The sequence below is a fragment of the Sus scrofa genome, chromosome 6 (genome assembly GCF_000003025.6).
Source record: "Sus scrofa isolate TJ Tabasco breed Duroc chromosome 6, Sscrofa11.1, whole genome shotgun sequence".
Classification (NCBI taxonomy): Eukaryota; Metazoa; Chordata; class Mammalia; order Artiodactyla; family Suidae; genus Sus; species Sus scrofa.
The window spans coordinates 393,554-410,807 of record NC_010448.4 but is presented as its reverse complement, the minus strand read 5'-3'; the positions used below and the strand labels follow the sequence as shown (position 1 = coordinate 410,807).

At 62.4% G+C, this 17,254-nt stretch overlaps 1 protein-coding gene across 1 annotated transcript; it reads left to right on the top strand.

The window, feature by feature from the left end:
* CPNE7 (copine 7) lies at nt 27-17,052 on the top strand. The gene is given in 20 exon segments (XM_021096150.1): nt 27-4,879; nt 6,420-6,474; nt 6,477-6,601; nt 8,988-9,059; nt 9,254-9,328; nt 9,852-9,932; nt 10,297-10,318; nt 10,321-10,385; nt 10,727-10,825; nt 11,114-11,198; nt 11,943-12,114; nt 12,436-12,490; nt 12,932-12,971; nt 13,054-13,370; nt 14,503-14,589; nt 14,701-14,808; nt 15,080-15,168; nt 16,434-16,621; nt 16,624-16,670; nt 16,728-17,052. Coding segments are annotated over 20 exon segments (2,247 nt in total). The 5' UTR covers nt 27-4,708; the 3' UTR covers nt 17,022-17,052.

The window sequence follows — 17,254 nt, the reverse complement described above, 5'->3', positions numbered from 1 at the left end:
CTGACGTGCAGACGGCCCCAGGGCGGGCAGCTCTGCCCTTCTGCCTGAGCACTGGTGGTGGGGAGCCGAAAGGCTGGGGTGTCCACTGGGTCAGGAGTGTTTGGGTGGCATGTGCCTCTGGGTAGGTAACTTTGGGCTTGTGCAGAGCTGCAGTGCCTCTTTTTTTTTTTTTTTTTTTTTTTGGAGGGAAGGTGTACATCTCTGATTTTAACTCAGACGTGTCACCACTTGATGAATTTTCTCTTTTCTTTTGGTTGCCTGTGGCATTTGGAGTTGTCAGGCCAAGGATTGGTTCCGAGCCACAGTTGCAGCAATGCTGAATTTCAGGATGAAAAAAATCTTAGGTTCCCTAGTTACTTTGTTAAAATGTTGGTAGTTGTGTTTTGTTTTTGTTTTTGTTTTTTTTAATGGAAATCAGTCCTAATTTTTAGTTGCTTCAAATTGTTGCGATTTACAGGGAAGACATAAAGATTTTAGGTTTTTCCCACGTAGTTCAAGCCGAGGAGAAGGCTAAGGCAACGTCTGTGTTAGAGGTCTCTCTTCCCACGCTTCAGGTTTATTTGCAGATGTATTTTTCTTGTACGGTTTCTGGATGTCAGAAAAAAATACAGTCTTTGTTTCAAAACAGGCCCAGAAGAGAAGAGGGATTGGCGAGAGGCCGTGGCCTCCCTTCTCCAGGTCCTGGAGGCCTCTGTCTTGAGAGTCCACACCAGACCCAGGGCGTTCCCAGGATGCCTGTTCCTTTCGGCTCAGTTAGTTCTCAGTTGCTTAGAACAAGACCAGAGGGTGCAGCGTGAGGTGATCCAGCTCTGGGGACAGGAGCTGATGATGGAGCAGGTGCCGGAGGGGCAGGGGAGGTAGAAAGTGCCGTGCAGGTGGCCATGGTTGAGAAAGGCAGCCAGCCGCTCAGGTATTTATTGAGCACCTCCTGTGTTTCAGGCACAGTCTCGTTTGCAGGGGCACAGCAGTGAACAGAACAAACTCTTCTTGCCTTTGCGGAGCTTTCTTTCTGCATGACCTCTGGCCTTCTCTGTAGCATGTTGGGCATGTGTCAGCTTTGGGATGCAGTGATGATGGCTGGCCACCTATCAGCAAGCTGCAATAGGACTGTGGTCCAGGCTTGATGAAAGGTCTTAAGTCCAGGAAAAGGGGGCTGGCCTTTCAGTCTTCTCGACCTAACCTGGGAAAGGCCCAGAGCTTCCTTGGCTTTGGGATGGGGGTGGGGCAAAACTGGGTCATTGTTGAAAACAACAGGCAATGGGGCTGTCACCACTGCAAGGCCTTGCCAAGAATGTTATCAATAGCCTCCAGGTGCCCATCAGCTGGAGATGCCAGGCACACAGACTCTGCTCCTGCCTGCTGCTTGGCCTTTGGCTCTGCTTTTATGTCCTTGTCTGAGGCTCTCCCTTAAACATCTTCTGAACCCAGCAACTTGCCTCTGCTTGAATAGCACAACAGTGGAGGTAGGCAGGCTACCATCCTGGGCTCCAGAGTCTGGACAGGTGCCCAAGGCAGGCCCCTGTGCAGGACAGCCAGCCCTGGATGGTGTCCTGTGTTCCAGTTGGCCCTGGGCAGGTGTTCTGATCTCTTCATCGTATAGAGGCTGCAGAAACTGAGCTACGAGTCCAGGGGTCAGGCGGCCCTGCCTACCCCCGGTACACAGGTGTGCCTTGTCGGGAGAGGCTAGTGCAGCAATGCCGTGGGGACAGGGGCCTGGAGAGGCTCAGGAAGGCAAGAGTTGGTTCTGGGTGGGGTGTGGGATCTAGGTGGAGTCCCTTTGCTGTGTGACTTTACCCAGGCTGTCACCCTCTCTGAGCCTTAGTCTCCTCACTGCCAAGATGGTTGTCAGGGACAGTGGGTGCTCAGGCTGGCTGGTTTTTTGCAGGGTAGGCAGCAGGCACCTGGGGCAAGAAAGGGTGGCACCAAGCGGGGGGACACTCCTCGGAGGGAAGGGTCCTATCACCATCCAGAGAAAAAAACGAGCTGGAGAAAGGTCACCCAGTCTGTCCCTCGTGGCCTGTGTCTGCATGTGTGCGTCTTTATGTGCTCAGGCATGTCTTTCCACGTGCATTTGATGTGTGTGTGTGGTGAGTATGTGTGGCTTGCACCACTGCCCTGGGGATGGCAGGCCCAAGTGTTGACAACCAGGGTGTCCCACTCGGCTTACCTGGTTCATGGCTGAAGTCAGGTCCTGCAGGAACAGTCTGATTTTCGGATTAGTTGCGGGTGTTCTGAGATGAAATAACATCTCTTCCGGAGAAAGGGAAGCACAGGCGGAGAGCAGGTTGTGAAAAGGAGCACCCAGGCACGCTCCCTTGGAATTTCTGGGAGCCCTGCCGTCAACCCCCCTCCTCAGCAGCTCCTGGGCTGTGGGGCTGCAAGCACAGCATGAGGTGCGAGGGTGTGCCGGGGCCCTCCCCACCTTTGCCCCCAGCACCCAGGCCTCGCCTCAGCTCCCTTCCCATCTCCACTTTCCAGGTGAGACTCGGTCCGTGCCCCGCTGTTTGTCTTTTTAGGGCCACACCTGCGGTATATGGGGAAGTGGCCAGGCCAGGGGGCGAATTGGAGCTGCAGCTGTGCCTGTGCCACAGCAGCATGGGTCCTCACCCCACTAAGCAGGGCCAGGCATCGAGCCTGTGTCCTCATGGATCCAAGTTGGGTTCATTACCACTGCGCCACGATGGGAACTTGCCAGGCCACACTTTTGATCTTGTAGTGGGCGGCGGAGTTGCCGGGAACTCAGAGCAGGACCATTGAGCGAGGCTTTGAAGGATGAGTAGGAGTTGGCTGTGTGTGAGGGGCAAGGATGCCTCATTGTTCTAAAATTTGGTGATGTGGAAGCACCGAGAGGCAGCCGTGATTGTACCAGCTGGCCCCTCGGGCCCCCCTCTGAGCGCCTGGCCAGAGCACCTCCCAAGGCCCTGACACAGTCACATTGGGGGTTAAGGTTTCAACAGGAGTTTGGGGCAGGGGCACCGACGTTCTCTACAGCATGAGATGAGGCCCTGCGGCCCCACGGGCTCTGTGCCTGCTGTGTGCCAGGTGCGCTCCTAGGGCAGGACTCTGGTCTGCAGCCTGAGGAGCCACGTGCAGTTTCAGGCAACTTAAGACATGGACACAGGGATGTGTGGGGGCGGGCCGGAAGGAGAAATTCAAAATGGTAAGTGTTCTGTGTCTGGGTGCTGCAACTGGGTTTTTCTTATCTTCATTTTCCGATTTTTCAACAAGGAACATGTGTTGTTATTTCCTGCGTTTGGCAGCCTGAGCTCCCACCCCCCACCTTCCGGGTCCCTCCCCTATGCCAGGGTCCTCCGTGCGCTGGGGGACGAGGGAGGGAGGATCCGTTCAGGTCTCGAGTGCAGCGCCTCGAGCTCCGAAGCCTCTTGTCTCCCTCTGCGAAAGTGAGCATGTGCAGTGGAACGCTGTGGGGAGCTGGCCGCCCTTGATGCCCCATCTGTCAAATGGGGCTGTCTGGGTTCGTGGTCACCATCGCAGCAGACCCCAAAGAGCTGTCCTGGGTGCAGGTGGGGCTGGGGGCCGGCCCTTCTGTCTCCTTTTCTGAAGCTGTGTGGGTCTGGCTGCCTTCCAAGAGGGTGACACGGAGCTTTGGTGAGGCGGCAGAAGGCGCATCAGATTGACCTGCAAACAAGACACTTGGTTCTTGCTTTTCAGGCGCACCCAAGGGGTGATCCCACCTGCCCAGTGCCAGGGAAACTGTCCCCTGAGTCCTGCCTCATCTGAGGCTGGGGTGCCACCTCCCACCTCCCCCAAACCCGGCCGTGTCTTTGTCCTGTTGGTGTGCTCCCAGACCCCAGGGTCCTCTTCAGAGGCCTGGTGGCAAAGACCCAGCCCCGAGGAGCTGGAGCTCAGTGCCTGGTGCGCACGAGACCTGGTCTCTGCTCCCTGGTCCTCGGGCCCCCTTCACCTTAAATCTCCCTGTTCCCTCCCACCACGGCTTTTGGCCAGGTGTGGGCCATATTTTTAGGCAGGAATACGGGCTGGGAAGGGGTTTCTGCCCCTTCCACATGGCTTCTGAGCCAGGGTCAGGGGGTCCAGGGTGCGGCTGAAGCTCAGAGTGCAGTAGGGTCAGGCCTGTTCTGATCTGGCTGCGGGAGCAGGTGTGGGAGGCCCCAGACCCTTGCTGCCCACAGTCCAGGCAACCCCCAGGACAGTACTAGAGGTTCCAGACAGGCAGTACCCAACTTATCTCCAGCCCCAGCCCAGCCAGGTGCCTGCATACAGAAGGCACCTACTACGTGCTTGTTGAATGAGATAGTGCCTGGAGATGGGGTCAGGGAGCCCCGGTAGAGGCGCCGATTTGCTGCTCCAACCCGGACCTAGGCTCAGGGCAGCTGGGGGCCAACCCCCCGGGCAGATCCCAAGGCGCTGGGGCGGGGGGGGGGGGGGGCGTTGCTCAGTCAGGGAGGGTGCACCCGGCTAGGACCCCAAAGCCAGGCAACCCTGGGGCTAGGGACGAAGGGGGGCTGAGGCCTCTGTGTGGGGCCCGCTCCTGCCCAACCCCACCCCTCCGTGGCCCCTTCCTCAGTCCCACCTGCCCTGCTACGTGTGCCCAGCTCGGTAGGTGTGCAGGGAGGGGAGCGCAGCCACACCTGGGCCGGCCATCATCTCCCCGTGCATCCGCCGCGCTGATTCTGGTCTGGGATCCCGTGGTGCGCCCAGCCGGTCCCAGAGCGCTGGCGCCGGGAGCATGGGCGCCGGTGGGAAGCTCGGGGCAGTGGCGGCGGCCCCCAGGGTGGTGCCCTGCGCCTCAAAGGTGGAGCTGCAGCTCAGCCGCCAGCACCTGCTGGACCGCGACCCACTCACCAAGTCCGACCCCAGCGTGGTGCTGCTGCTGCAGGCCCAGAGCCAGTGGGTGCAGGTAGGGGCAGGGCTGAGCGCAGGGCAAGGGTGGGGTTTCCAGGTTCAGAGATGTGTGCGCAGGAGCTGTGGGGCTGGGCTTCTGTGGGGAGAGGGAGTGCTGGGGCAGGCGGCTCCAGGCCCTGGCTGGAGGGCACTGCAGGGGGCTTGCCTAAGGGACACAGAGGGGACTGGGGAGCAGGGGCTTGGACTGGGGCCAGGGTCACCCTCCGGCTTGTGGGGCAACCAGGAGTGGCACTCCTCTGCCAGGTCCTCACTGACGAGGCAGAGGCTCCAGACCACGGGTCCCCAGAGCGGGCAGTGCAGCAGCAGTCCACAGGGTAGAGGGATGCAGCTGGCTTGGCAGGGGTGCTCTGGGAGCCCCAAGCCTCTCCCACCTGCAGGGCTCCTGGCCTGTCACCTCCCTCCTCCTGTTCCTGCAGACCCTATCTTGGTCCGAGCCACCCCAGCATGGCCTGGCTAGAGTGGCACGTGTGGCTGTGGTTGGTCAGCTGGGGCCCGGTTCACAAGCCTTGGGCACCTGGCTCTGGGTGCACAGCTCACGACGCCACCTTTCTCCCCTGGAAACCTCTGTCCCGGGTAGTGGCCTCCCGGAGGGCTGGTCGAGGCGACAGGCAGGGCGCTCTGCCAGGCACAGGGCTTTTCCCGTCTCCATCTCATGTGAGATGCGCAGCCTCACCTCGAGAAATCCGGGCGAGATCAGGAGAGGTTGAGGGTTGAAGCCCCGGTGAGCTGGGGAGCAGGACCTTGGACCAGAGTCTGCCCCAGCCTCCAGCACTGTCCCTGCCACCCCATAGCCCTCGGTGGCACTGTGGGGTGGTGGTAGGACCTGGGCTGGGGGTGATGTTGGGGACACCACATCCAGGGCAGAGCTGCTGAGGGGTGAGGAGTATGGGAGGCTGCCCAGAGCCAGCTCCCCGACCTGCTCTGCTCGCCCCGTTGTGACCTTGTTATCTCTGGACCACCAGCCTCCTGGGGCTGAGCAAACTCCAGTCCTGACCTTGGGGACAAAGGATGCTAAGAGGGGCGCAACCCCCCATTAGCGGTTGAGACTTGGCTTGAGTGCTCCCTGGGGCATATGTCCCTTAGGGGTACACAGACACCCCCTGTCAAGGATGTGGGAGTTCGTGGGACCCTGGAGAAGCCCACCTCCAAGCCCAGATTGTGCTTTGAGCGGTGAAGGGGCCCCAAGTTGGAGGAGAGAGCTGGATCTTGGGGTTATCTCTGCTGCCACCCCTCCCCCAGCCTCCCTGCCCAGCCGGCTGCTGCTGGCCCGGATCTCTGCTCTGGTTAGCCCTGTCCAGCCTGCCAGCTGCCTGTCCCTTCTTGGGTGCCCTTGGACACCCCCTGGCCCCTGAGCTTCCTCATCCATGATGCGGGGATGGAGCAGGCCTGGCGGACGGCCGCACTCTGCAGTGGGCCAGGGAGGGAGGGCCTGGGTTCCAAAGAGAGACCCCCCCCCGCCAGGGGTGGTGGGTGGGGGCGGGGTCTTCCTCCAGGACCACAGCGGGCAGAGGGCTGGGAGAGGGCACCCCTCGCAGGTGGACAGAACCGAGGTGGTCCGGAGCAGCCTGCACCCCGTATCCGCCAAGGCCTTCCGCTCCACTACTACTTCGAGGAGGCGCAGAGGCTGCGCTTTGAGGTCTGTGACACCCATGGGCCCGGCAGCCTCAGCTGCCAAGCCAGTGACTTCCTGGGGGCCATGGAGTGCACCTTGGGGCAGGTGGGCCCCGCCCCTTGGGAGGGAGGAGGGTGGAGGGGCTCCCGGTTGGTCCCGAGGGCAGCGGTGGGTGGCATGGGGCAGCTTGATTACACCGACCTTGTGGCCCAGGGACCACAGGGGTCCCTCTCGTGAGCACCCCAGCTCTGCCTGTCTCCAAGCTCCTCTTGGAAAACGTCTGTTTTCCAAAAAAACTCTAATTTTTGGTGTTTCCCTAGTGGCTCAGTGGTTAATGAATGCGACTAGGACCCATGAGGTGCGGGTTCGATTCCTGGCCTTGCTCAGTGGGTTAAGGACCCAGCGTTGCCGCGAGCTGTGGTGCAGGTTGCAGATGCGGCTCAGATCCCACATTGCTGTGTCTCTGGCGTAATTTTTAACTGGGTGATTCGTTGGGCCAAAATTCAGAAAGTGTAACAGTCGCGCCTCAGACCCTCTCCCTCCTGCCCCGTGCAGGTTCCTTAGCTCCCTCTGCAGAGATTTCTTCTTACAAGAGCCAAGGGACGTGGAATTTTTCTCCGTGTATATTTTAAAACACAAATGAGTTCCCGCCATGGTGCAGTGGGTTAAGGGCCCAGTGTGGCCGCAGCTGTGGTTCAGATTTCATCCCTGGCCTGAGAACTTTTATGCCATGGGGTGGCCATGAAACACACACACGCACACACGACACACACTGCCCTGCAGTGCGCTTTTTCACTCCCGTGACATTAGGGAGCCTTCCCCTTGTCACACCCCATGGCAGTGACCTGTGTCTTTCGGGGGCGGAGGGGTCATTCCTGTCGGCTCTTCCGTTACCACTGTAACAAGAGCCCCAGTTGTCAGCACTGTCAGACTGCTTAGCGCCAGGCCCTGTGCTGGTGCCCCACGTGTGGCACGTTAGTTGCCGTGAGCGCCACGGGGGCACTTTTCAGCTGGCCTGTGACTCACACGCAGTGGCTGTGTCACCCTTGATGAGCTGAGACAGCTGTAGACACCTGACCGTCATCCAGATCACAAAGGACATTTTCATCGTCTGGCAGGTCCCCGTGCTCCTCTCAAGTCCTGCCCCCCGCCCCCCGTCTCGCCTGTTCTAGAATTTCATGTCGGGGGATCATACAGGGTGTTCTCATTTGAGTCCAACGTCTTTGACGTAACGCGTGGCCTGTATGACGCATGCACATCGCCTGCCACGCCCGCCGTCGGGTGAGAGGACCGAGATTTAGGGCACAGCCCAGCGGGAAATAGCAGCGCGGGCTTCCCCCCGCTCTCGTGCGCGTGGAAGAGGAGGACACCCACAGGGACACACGTGTGGTGCAGACCCATGGACATGTGTACAGAGCCACGCGCGGGCACACCTAGAAAGACCCCTCTGTGGTCATCCTGACCAACTCACCAGGTCTGCAGGGCCGTGAGGGGCATCAGAGTCGATGCCCAAAGGGGTGGATGCCTGGCTTCGGATCTCAGAGGTGCGACCTTAAGCAAGTCCCTGACCTCTGCTTCCTCTTTGGGAATCAGGGACCTTGACAACACGGGCCACCTCAGTGTGAGCTGGGGGCTGGCAGGATGCACTGCTATCAAAGCAGCGAGCCCACTGGCCCTAATAGCAGAGCCCGGAAGGGATCCTTGGAACGGGGGAGCCAGGGGCCTGGCACAGGCCGCCCTGGCCTCCTCCCCCGCCCTGAATCGGTTTCTCTTGGGCACAGGACACCCCTGTGTGCTAGGGGCTGCCAGCCAGGCAGGCTCAGACCTGGGTCCCCTCCCACTTGTCTCAGCTCTCAGCCTGAGGGCCACGAGGGGCAGAATTGCCATCCCTGAGGACTCTGTGTCTGCCAGCCAGGAGAGGGGGTGTCCCCGCAAGGGGGCCCTGGTCTCCCAGCGGTGAAGGTGCTCAGCCTCTGTCTCGCAAACTGACCAGCCTGAGAGCTGACCACTGGGGCCACGCCACACCCCTGTGTCAGCTCGGCTCCAGGGGTCCTGGTGGGAGGAGGGGAGGCCTGGGCCGAGACCCCAGGGAAGGAGCAGCACCGGTGTCCTGCTCCCTGGGCAGGTTAGAGGCCTGGACAGGGCGGTGAGGGGGGCTGCACTGCCTGGGGGCCCGGTGCATGGAGGGCCTGGCACAGGCCAGCCCCCTGGCTGAGAGGCTCCCGGCCCATGTGTCCGCATGGGCACTGGTTCAGCCGCGGGTCCCGTGCAGCGTGACCCTGGGCAGTGAGAGGGCTGAGGAGAGGGTGCAGTGAGGTGAGGGCGGCTGGCAAAGCGAGAGAGGTCCTTGCCAGGCCCTGGGTTGTAGATCTGAGGAGCCAGGCCCTTGCAGTGAATGGAGGCAAAGCAGAGGAGACGGGAGACGGGGCGGGCGGGGCTAGGGTCCCCAGGGGAGTAGGAACGGACCCCTCCCCGATCCTCTGACATCCAGATGGTGGCCCAGAAGGTGACCCAGGCACTGCTGCTGAAGTTTGGCGGGAACGCTGGCAAGTCCCCCATCACGGTGAGGCCCCGCCTGCCACCAGCCCCGCACCCCTTTCTTGCTCTGCCCTGGGCCGGGGACCAGGCCCAGGCTGCTGGGGCCTCCACACCCCTCCCCCAGGCCCAGTTGCATGTGGGGGTCAGCAGCCTGGACCCTGAGGGCCCGCGCGGGGCAGGGCCCCTCCTGCGCACCCTGGAGCCAGTACCCCCCGCCAGGTGACAGCTGAGGACGTCTCTGGGAACACTGGCTGCATGGAGCTCTCCTTCCGGGCCAGGGAGCTGGATGACGAGGTGCGAGGCGTGCACTGGGGCACCGCTCCCCCCGTGAGGACATGGGGACGAGCTGATTGTGTCCACGCAGAGTGAGAGCACTGAGCCTCAGGCAGGGCTGTGCCCCTGTCAGGGTCCTGTTTTTGCCACTGCTGTCACTCTGCTGTGCCCTTCCAGCTGCGTCTCATTTCGTCCTCGCAGCCCCCTGTGACACGGGCATACATGGTCTGTTTAGTGGTGGGGCCACGTGCTCAGCGAGGTCTCCAGACAGTGGAGGCACTGAATCTGGACTCGGTTCTGGTCCTGTCGGATGCTCACGTGGGGGCAGCAGCGGTCTGTGCAGGGCGTCCTGCTGCCTCCCCTGGATGGAGACGGAATGAGAGTCGTGGCCAGGAGAGGGGGAAACAGTGGGAGCCGGAGGCTGAGGCTGGGAGCTAGAGTGAGGGTGCTGGGGACCCAGGGAAGCTCCAGAGGGAGGCGAGGCCAGTGGCAGAGCCTGGACCGGGCCTTGCCAAGCACACCCCATGCTGTGCCTTTTCTGAAGGACCTCTTCAGCAAGTCGGACCCCTTCCTGGAGCTGTACCGGATCAACGACCAGAGCGAGCAACCGGTGTGCAGGACAGAGGTGAGGGGTCCCCGCCCAGCCCCTGGGGTGTGTAAAAGGACGAGGGACCGAACGAACCACCGCGGATCCTCCCGCCGGCCGAAGTGGTCTGGACCCCCAGGAACACCCTCCCCGCTTTGAACACGCAGCAGCCCGCCCCTGAAACGAGTTTTCGGTTATAGCAGCGGGAAAGCCTGTCCCTTTGAGAGAAATCAGCTTGAGTGAAAAAAAGCTATTTAAGGAAAAAGACGTCCAGGGGTCCAGGAATATGGGGGAAGTTATGAAGGTGGCTCAGGAAGAAACGAGCGTCGGCGACGCAGCTCTGGGCTCCCCTCATCCTGCCTGCAGCCTGGGGCGGGCCCCCAGCCCCCGCCGCTCCCCGCAGGTGGTGAAGAACGACCTGAGCCCACCTGGCGGCCTTTCAAGGCGTCTCTGAGCAGCCTGTGCCGCGGTGACGAGTCTCGGCCTCTGGAGGTGGGCGGGGCCGGGTGTTTGGGGCGGGGCCTGGGCTGGGGCGGGGCCGGAGCTGACGGGCGGGGCGGGGCCTGGGCTGGGGCGGGGGCGGGGCCTGGGCTGGGGCGGGGGCGGGGCCTGGGCTGGGGCGGGGCCGGAGCTGACGGGCGGGGCGGGGCGGGGCCGGAGGGCGGGGGGTGGGCAGGCGCTGCGGACCAGGCCAGTCCCAGGGGACCACACCTTGGCTGTGAAACGGGGTGTGTGTGGAGGGCTGGTGGGGAGGGGGCAGCCTGCGGGCGGGGACGTGGAGACGCGCAGGCTGGGGGCGGCGCAGGCGGGCTGAGGGGTCCTGGGCTCGCCAGGGCCTCGTCTGGGGTTATGACTCCCGCGGGAAGCACGACTGCTTCGGAGAGTTCTCCACCGCCTTCGAGGAGATGCAGAAAGCCTTTGGGGAGAACCAGGTGAGCGGGCCCTCCCTGCCCTGCCTGTGGGCGAGCCGGAAGCGCTGGCCCTGGGCTGGGCTGTCCCAGAAGCTGTGATGGCTTTAGAGAGAAGACCGGTGACGACGGCGGAGAATGATACCCGCTGGCCCAGCAGGGGGCTGGGGTCGGGACCCCAGGCCTGTGTGGAAGCTGGAGAAACGCCCTCCAGGGCGAGGGATTTCAGGCTCCCCCCCGGCCCCAAGGGTGGGTGTTGGGCGGTGGCGCTCGGGATGGGGGTCTCTGCCTGTCCCTGTCCCCCCGGCCCAGTGGGACTGTGTGAACCCCAAGTACAAGCAGAAGAGGCGCAGTTACACGAACTCGGGCGTGGCCTTGCTGGCCGACCCGAAGGTGAGCCCCGCCCCGCCCCGCCCCCCGCAGGCCCTGCCCACACGCAGAGTGGGCGGGGCTTCCGCCCAAGCTCAGCAGAGAAGAGCAGGGCAGGGGGTGGCGAGCCCCTCCCTGAGGCCCCCCATTGGCAGATGGACCCTCAAGGGCTCCCATCCCGGAGGTCTGGGGGTCCGCGAGCGTGGAGGTGGGAGGGACGGAGGGGAGGGGGAGACAGGCGAGAACAGCTGCGGGATGGGCGTTCCGGCCACCTGAGCGCCTGAGAGGAGGGGACTGAGGCTGCCCTGGAGGAGGGCAGGTCCCAGGGGCCCCTCCCCACCCAGGTGGTCACTCGGAGCCTGGTTCCGTCCAGTGAGGCCCTTCCCTGTGGCCTCCACACTCCTCACTTGACAGAACAGCCTGAGGGAGGTGACCCGACAGGGGCACACAGGGACCTCAGCTCAGGGCTTGCTCCCCCCAGGCCCTGCCCGGGGAGGGTGGCAGCTGAGACGATGTGCCTGGCCCTTGGCCCCTCCCTCACCCAGCCGGGTCCCCGCCCCTGGCTAGGGAAGGGAGGCGCGGAGATGATGGTGCTGGCCACAGGGGCCTCGGCAGCTCTGGGGCTGGCACACATCTGTCTTCCTCTGATCCCTCCCGCTCGACGCCAGGGCCTTGGGCTCACACCCCCATCTCCTGGCAGCACTGGGGACCACTCTGGGGTGGGTCCGCCTGGCCAGATGGCCCCCAAGCCCTGGTTTCCCTTACCTGTCAGACCGAGGGTGCGGGTGGGGAGGGACCCCAGCTCGTCACTCTGGGGCCTCTGCAGGTGGCCGTTGACTTCACCCTCGGAACAGCTGCTCCCTCCACTATATCAACTCCTTCCAGCCCAGCGAGTACCTGCAGGCCCTGGTGGCCGTGGGCGAGATCTGCCAGGACTATGACAGGTGCGCTGGCCTCCCCACCCCGGGCGCACCCCCGCTGTCCCCCTCACCTTCACACAGACCCGGGCTTCCGAGTCCCACTGCACAGACCAGTAAACTGGGGCTGTCGGGGCCAAGCTCCCACACCGGTGGCTCTGCCCCTTGTCTGCGCGCATGCTGGGCAGCTCCTTTGTGGCTTTTTGCCTCAGTTTCCCCCATGTGGCTCAGGGTGGGGCCTGGCCCCCCCAAAAGGGTCAGCCTGGTCTCCTGGTTCTGTTGATGTCTCCCCCCCACCCCATCCCCAGGAGACCAGGGCCCTGGGTGATGGGGCCACCTCTCTTTCAGCGACAAGAGGCTCTCTGCTTTGGGGTTTGGAGCCCAGATCCCTCCCAAGGATGAGGTAGGAGGCCTGGGTCCCGGGACCCGCTGGTTGCTGCCTCCCCCCTCCCCTGGGAGCCAGCTACCGTGTGATGGGCAGTAGACAGGGTTCAGGGACCAGCCTCTGGCCAGAGGTCTGACCTTTGACCTCCCAGCACCAGCCCAGTGATCCTAGGGCTGAAGATAAGCCCTGTGGCCCTGTCCGGAGAAGGGGGACATTAGTCCAGAATCCTCCAGTGAGAAGGGATTTTAGCTGGCTTAAGCAGGAACTTGGTGGGGTTTATCAGCTAATGAAACTCAGAAGCTTCAGGTCTGGCTGGATCCAGGGCTGGAGCGATGCCCTAGCACTAGTCTGTCTGTCCACCCTCTGTCCCCAGTGACTCCCGCCCATGGGAGCTCCAAACCTGCTTCCCCCAGTGGGTCAGGATCGACTGGCTGACCGGTCCTTTCTGTGCCCGCCCAGGTGTCCCATGACTTTGCCATCAATTTCAACCTGGAGGACGGTGAGTGTGAAGGTAGGAGCTCCAGGTGCCTGGGCTGGGGGTGGGGTGGCAGCGAGGCCGGCTCATGCCCTTCCCCCCGCAGGCATCCAGGGCATGGTGGAGGCGTCCCAGAACTGCCTGCCCAGGGTCCAGCTGTATGGCCACCACGTGGCTCCCATCATCTCCAAGGTGGCCTGCACGGCTGCAGCTGAGGAACGCAGCGGAGAGGCTCCTGTAGGTGGTGGGCGGGCACTGCGGGGACCGCGTGCCTTAGAAGGTGTGCCTGCTGCTGGGGAGGTGGGACCGGATGGGGGTTTGCAGAGGTTGACAGAGCAGCCCGCGGGAGGCCCTGAGGCAGGGAGCGAGAGGCAGCTGGGTGGCAGTGGGGCTGAGAGACCAGGAGGCCCCAGAGCCAGTGGGGTAAGGTGAATTCTTGCCCTGGAGGCTGACTTGCCGAGCCCGCAGGCAGCCCGATGCTTATGGTTCTCTTGGTCCAATTGTGTATACGTCGTTATTTTTTTTTTTTTTTTTGTCTTTTTTTTGTTGTTGTTGTTGCTATTTCTTTGGGCCGCTCCCACAGCATATGGAGGTACCCAGGCTAGGGGTTGAATCGGAGCTGTAGCCACCGGCCTACGCCAGAGCCACAGCAACGCAGGATGCGAGCTGCGGCTGCAACCTACACCACAGCTCACGGCAACGCCGGATCGTTAACCCACTGAGCAAGGGCAGGGACCGAACCCGCAACCTCATGGTTCCTAGTCGGATTCGTTAACCACTGCGCCACGACGGGAACTCCCATACGTCGTTATTTTGTTTGCATGTGCTCTTGTTTGGTTTTTTTGCTTTTTGAGGGTTGCACCCAAAGCATATGGAGGTTCCCAGGCTAGGGGTTGAATCAGAGCTACACCTGCTGGCCTACACCACAGCCACAGCAACGCCAGATCCTTAACCCACCGAGCAAGAGCAGGGATCTTGCTCAACCTCACGGTTCCTAACTGGATTCGTTTCCGCTGCACCATGACAAGAACTCCTGTTTGCATGTGTGTGTTTTTTTGTTTTTGTTTTTGTCTTTTTTAGGGCCACATCTGCGGCATGTGGAGGTTCCCAGGCTAGGGGTCTACTCGGAGCTACAGCTGCCGGCCTACACCAGAGCCACAGCAACGTGGGATCCGAGCCATGTCTGCCACCTACACCACAGCTCACAACAATGGGGGATCCTTAACGTACTGAGTGAGGCCAGGGATCGAACCTGCAACCTCGTGGTTCCTAGTTGGATTCGTTTCCGCTGCGCCATGATGGGAACTCCTGCGTGTGTTTTTAATTTGCACAAATAATACTGAGCTAAAGGCTGCATTCTACTCCAGTTTTCATCCTGTTTTGTAGATCTGCCCCTGCTGCTGTGGGCATGGCTTCTCTGTTGCTTTCTTTCAAATTTTTTTTTGAACAAAACCCTGAAAGAATGGAGGGAGAGCCGGCAGCTTTGGCGCCCTTCCCCGGGACCTCTCCTGTCCCTGCGTGTTCCTCTTTCCTCCTTCCCGCCGTGCGAGAGCAGGCTGACCGCCCCGGAGTCCTCCGGGTCCACCTGCTCATCTCCAGCCAGGACCCTGTGCGCGGCCGCAGTTCGGCTCTCAGGCCCACAGTGAGGGCGGTTCCCTCCTCCCACCTCGCCCCCGCGTCTCTCTGTCCCCATCCCAGGCCCCGCAGACCCATGTCCCATGTCCGGGGCCCCTGACCGGATCGTTCCTCTCAGCCCTGCTCTGTCCTCGGGCCGCCCGTCACCCGAGCCGTGCTCACCGCTGTTGCCCCTTCACCCCGTCCCACCTCGATGCTGCGGTTCCTGAATGGCACCCTGGCACACGTACCAGTTTCGAGTGACTGGATTTAGATCCAGTGCCTTATAGAACATCCTGCGTCTGCCTTCGCCGCCCCAGCGGTGGTTCCACTGCACTAGGATTTGTGGCGCAGGAAAGGGTCACGTTCGGCCATGTCCCCATGTTATGCTGGAGCAAGTCTCCGACACAGAATTTCATTTGTAAACATTAGCATAAACCCTGAAAGAGAGAAAATGGAGGCCAATGCCTTTGTCACACCTGAAACCCAGTGACAGTTCCCCGGTGTGAGATGTCCAGCCGCCTCGTCCACCAGCGACGGCTTTTCCAGGAGGAGAAGGGTTAAAGGTCAAGGACTTCGACCTGGCGGTGGGTGTGTCCTTCCTGCTGTGAGACCCCCGGCTCCTGTGGTCCCCTGCGTATGTCCACGAGCGCCCCCTGGAGGCTGCTGACCTTGCCCTTGGGGGCCCGCCCCTCCTGGCTCCTGCGAGGGTCAGAGTCTGCGGGGTGCTTGGGGTGCTCAGGTCTGGCTCCGGCCTTGCTGGGGCTCAGACCCTTCCTCCCCGAGCAAGGTGGATGCGGGGAGACGCTGGGCGTGTGTCCTGGGCCCCCTTCCCGGTGCCTCCCCCCCGACGTTTGCACCACCCACCTCCTCCTGGGGTGGCCCTGCCCCTCTGCTGAGGCCTCGTGGCGCCCTGACTGCGGTGGCCCTGAGCTGGCTGCGGTGTGTCCCGCTGGCCGGCACAGGGTTGTGAGATCTTGACGGGGGCGGGGGAGGGCGTGGGTTCTCCTGAAGAGGGGCCCTCACGCGGGACCTGAACAGGAGGCTGTGCACCCCATGATCTGGGGCTCAGAGCGGGGAGCCCCTGGCGTGGTGTCTTTTTTCTTAGGAGGCGCTGCAGTGCTGGTGCCCTTGGCCAGCGGCTGGACCTCCTGGTGGACCGCCCGGCCTTCCAGGGCTGGGGCTCCCTGAGGTTCTTTCCTCTCTTGGGGGCTCCCTCTAGATTTTTAGTAGCGGCCCCGGAGTGGTTCGTTTTGTTTTGTTTTTGCTTTTTGAGGGCTGCCCCCGCGGCATAAGGAGATTCCCAGGCTAGGAATCAGATTGGAGCTACAGCTACTGCCACAGCAACACCAGATCCGAGCCGCATCTGCAACCTACACCACAGCTCATGGCAACGCCGGATCCTTAACCCACTGAGCGAGACCAGGGATCGAACCCGCGACCTCGCGGATCCTGGTCGGACTCGTTCCTGCTGCGCAACGACAGGAGTTTCGGTTTTGTTTTTTTTGACCCTGGAAATGGGCTGTTAATAGAAACGGGTCCCAGGCTTCTTCTGCAGATGCCCGGGCACCTGGCCAGGCAGGGCCAGCATGGGCCCTCTCTACACTCTGTGGGAGCCTGGTCGGCCCTGGCTGCCCCACCTCGCTCTCTTCATCTGGGCGTGTCCGCCCGGGTCAGAGGGAGCATGTGCTCATGGTTTGTTAGGATCGTGTGTGTGTGTGTGTGTGTGTGTGTGTGTGTGTGTCTTACGCTTCTGCAAAGAAGCTTTTAGAAAAGCCTGGAGACCACGGTCACCCCCTGCCCCCGGCCCACGTGAGGGGACAGAGCCGGTGGCAGACCTGGGGTCTGGGGGGAGCCGCAGCTGCCCTGAAGGGTCCTCACGGCCCTCCCCTGTCCCCTGCGATGCCACCTCCTGCTCATCCTGAGCAACGAGGCGGCCGCGCAGGAGGCCGTCGTGCGCACCGCGCACCCGCCTGTGTCCCTCCTCGCCATGGGTGTGGGCAACGCGGATGTCGCTGACAAGCAGGTCCTGGACAGCGACAACGGCGCCCTGCGCTCCCCTTGCTCTGAGACATCGAGCCGTTGGTGCCCTTCCGGGAGCTCAAGAGCGTGAGCGCCCCGCAGGCAGCTCCCCGGTGGCTTTCAAACATCCTGTGACGCAGTGAGAAATGCCCATCACGGGACACACTCACGCCCTCCCCTCTGTGCCCGGAGCAGGGGCCCGCCCGCAGTGCCAGCTGCAGGCTGGCTGCCCCAGACACGGTGTTGTTGATGGGGAGGCGGCAGTGGGCACTGGCGGCTCTAGGGATGGAAGCTGGGGTGTGCGCAGGTCAGGACGGAGGCTGGAAGCATCCCCCCTTCACCCGCCAGGTCTCCCCGACGGTGCTGGCCAAGAGCGTGCTGGCCGAGGTGCCCGGGCAGCTGGTTGAGTATTGCAGCCCCAAGGAGCTGCCTCCATGAGACCTCAGCGCCCACCGTGAGGCCAGGACTGTGTCCCCGTCTGTTTCCCTCCCCCAGCCCAGGCCCACCCCTGTCTCCTCTGACCCTGCAGCCCGGTGCTGAAGGCTGAGCCTCTGGGCTGGGTACGCCCAACCCTGCCCAGCCAGGCGGGCATGAGCGGTCCTGGAAGATGCCCGCTCTGCTCTGACCCTCCCGGGGGAAGAGGCAACAGGCAGTGCGCTGTCTCTGAGAAG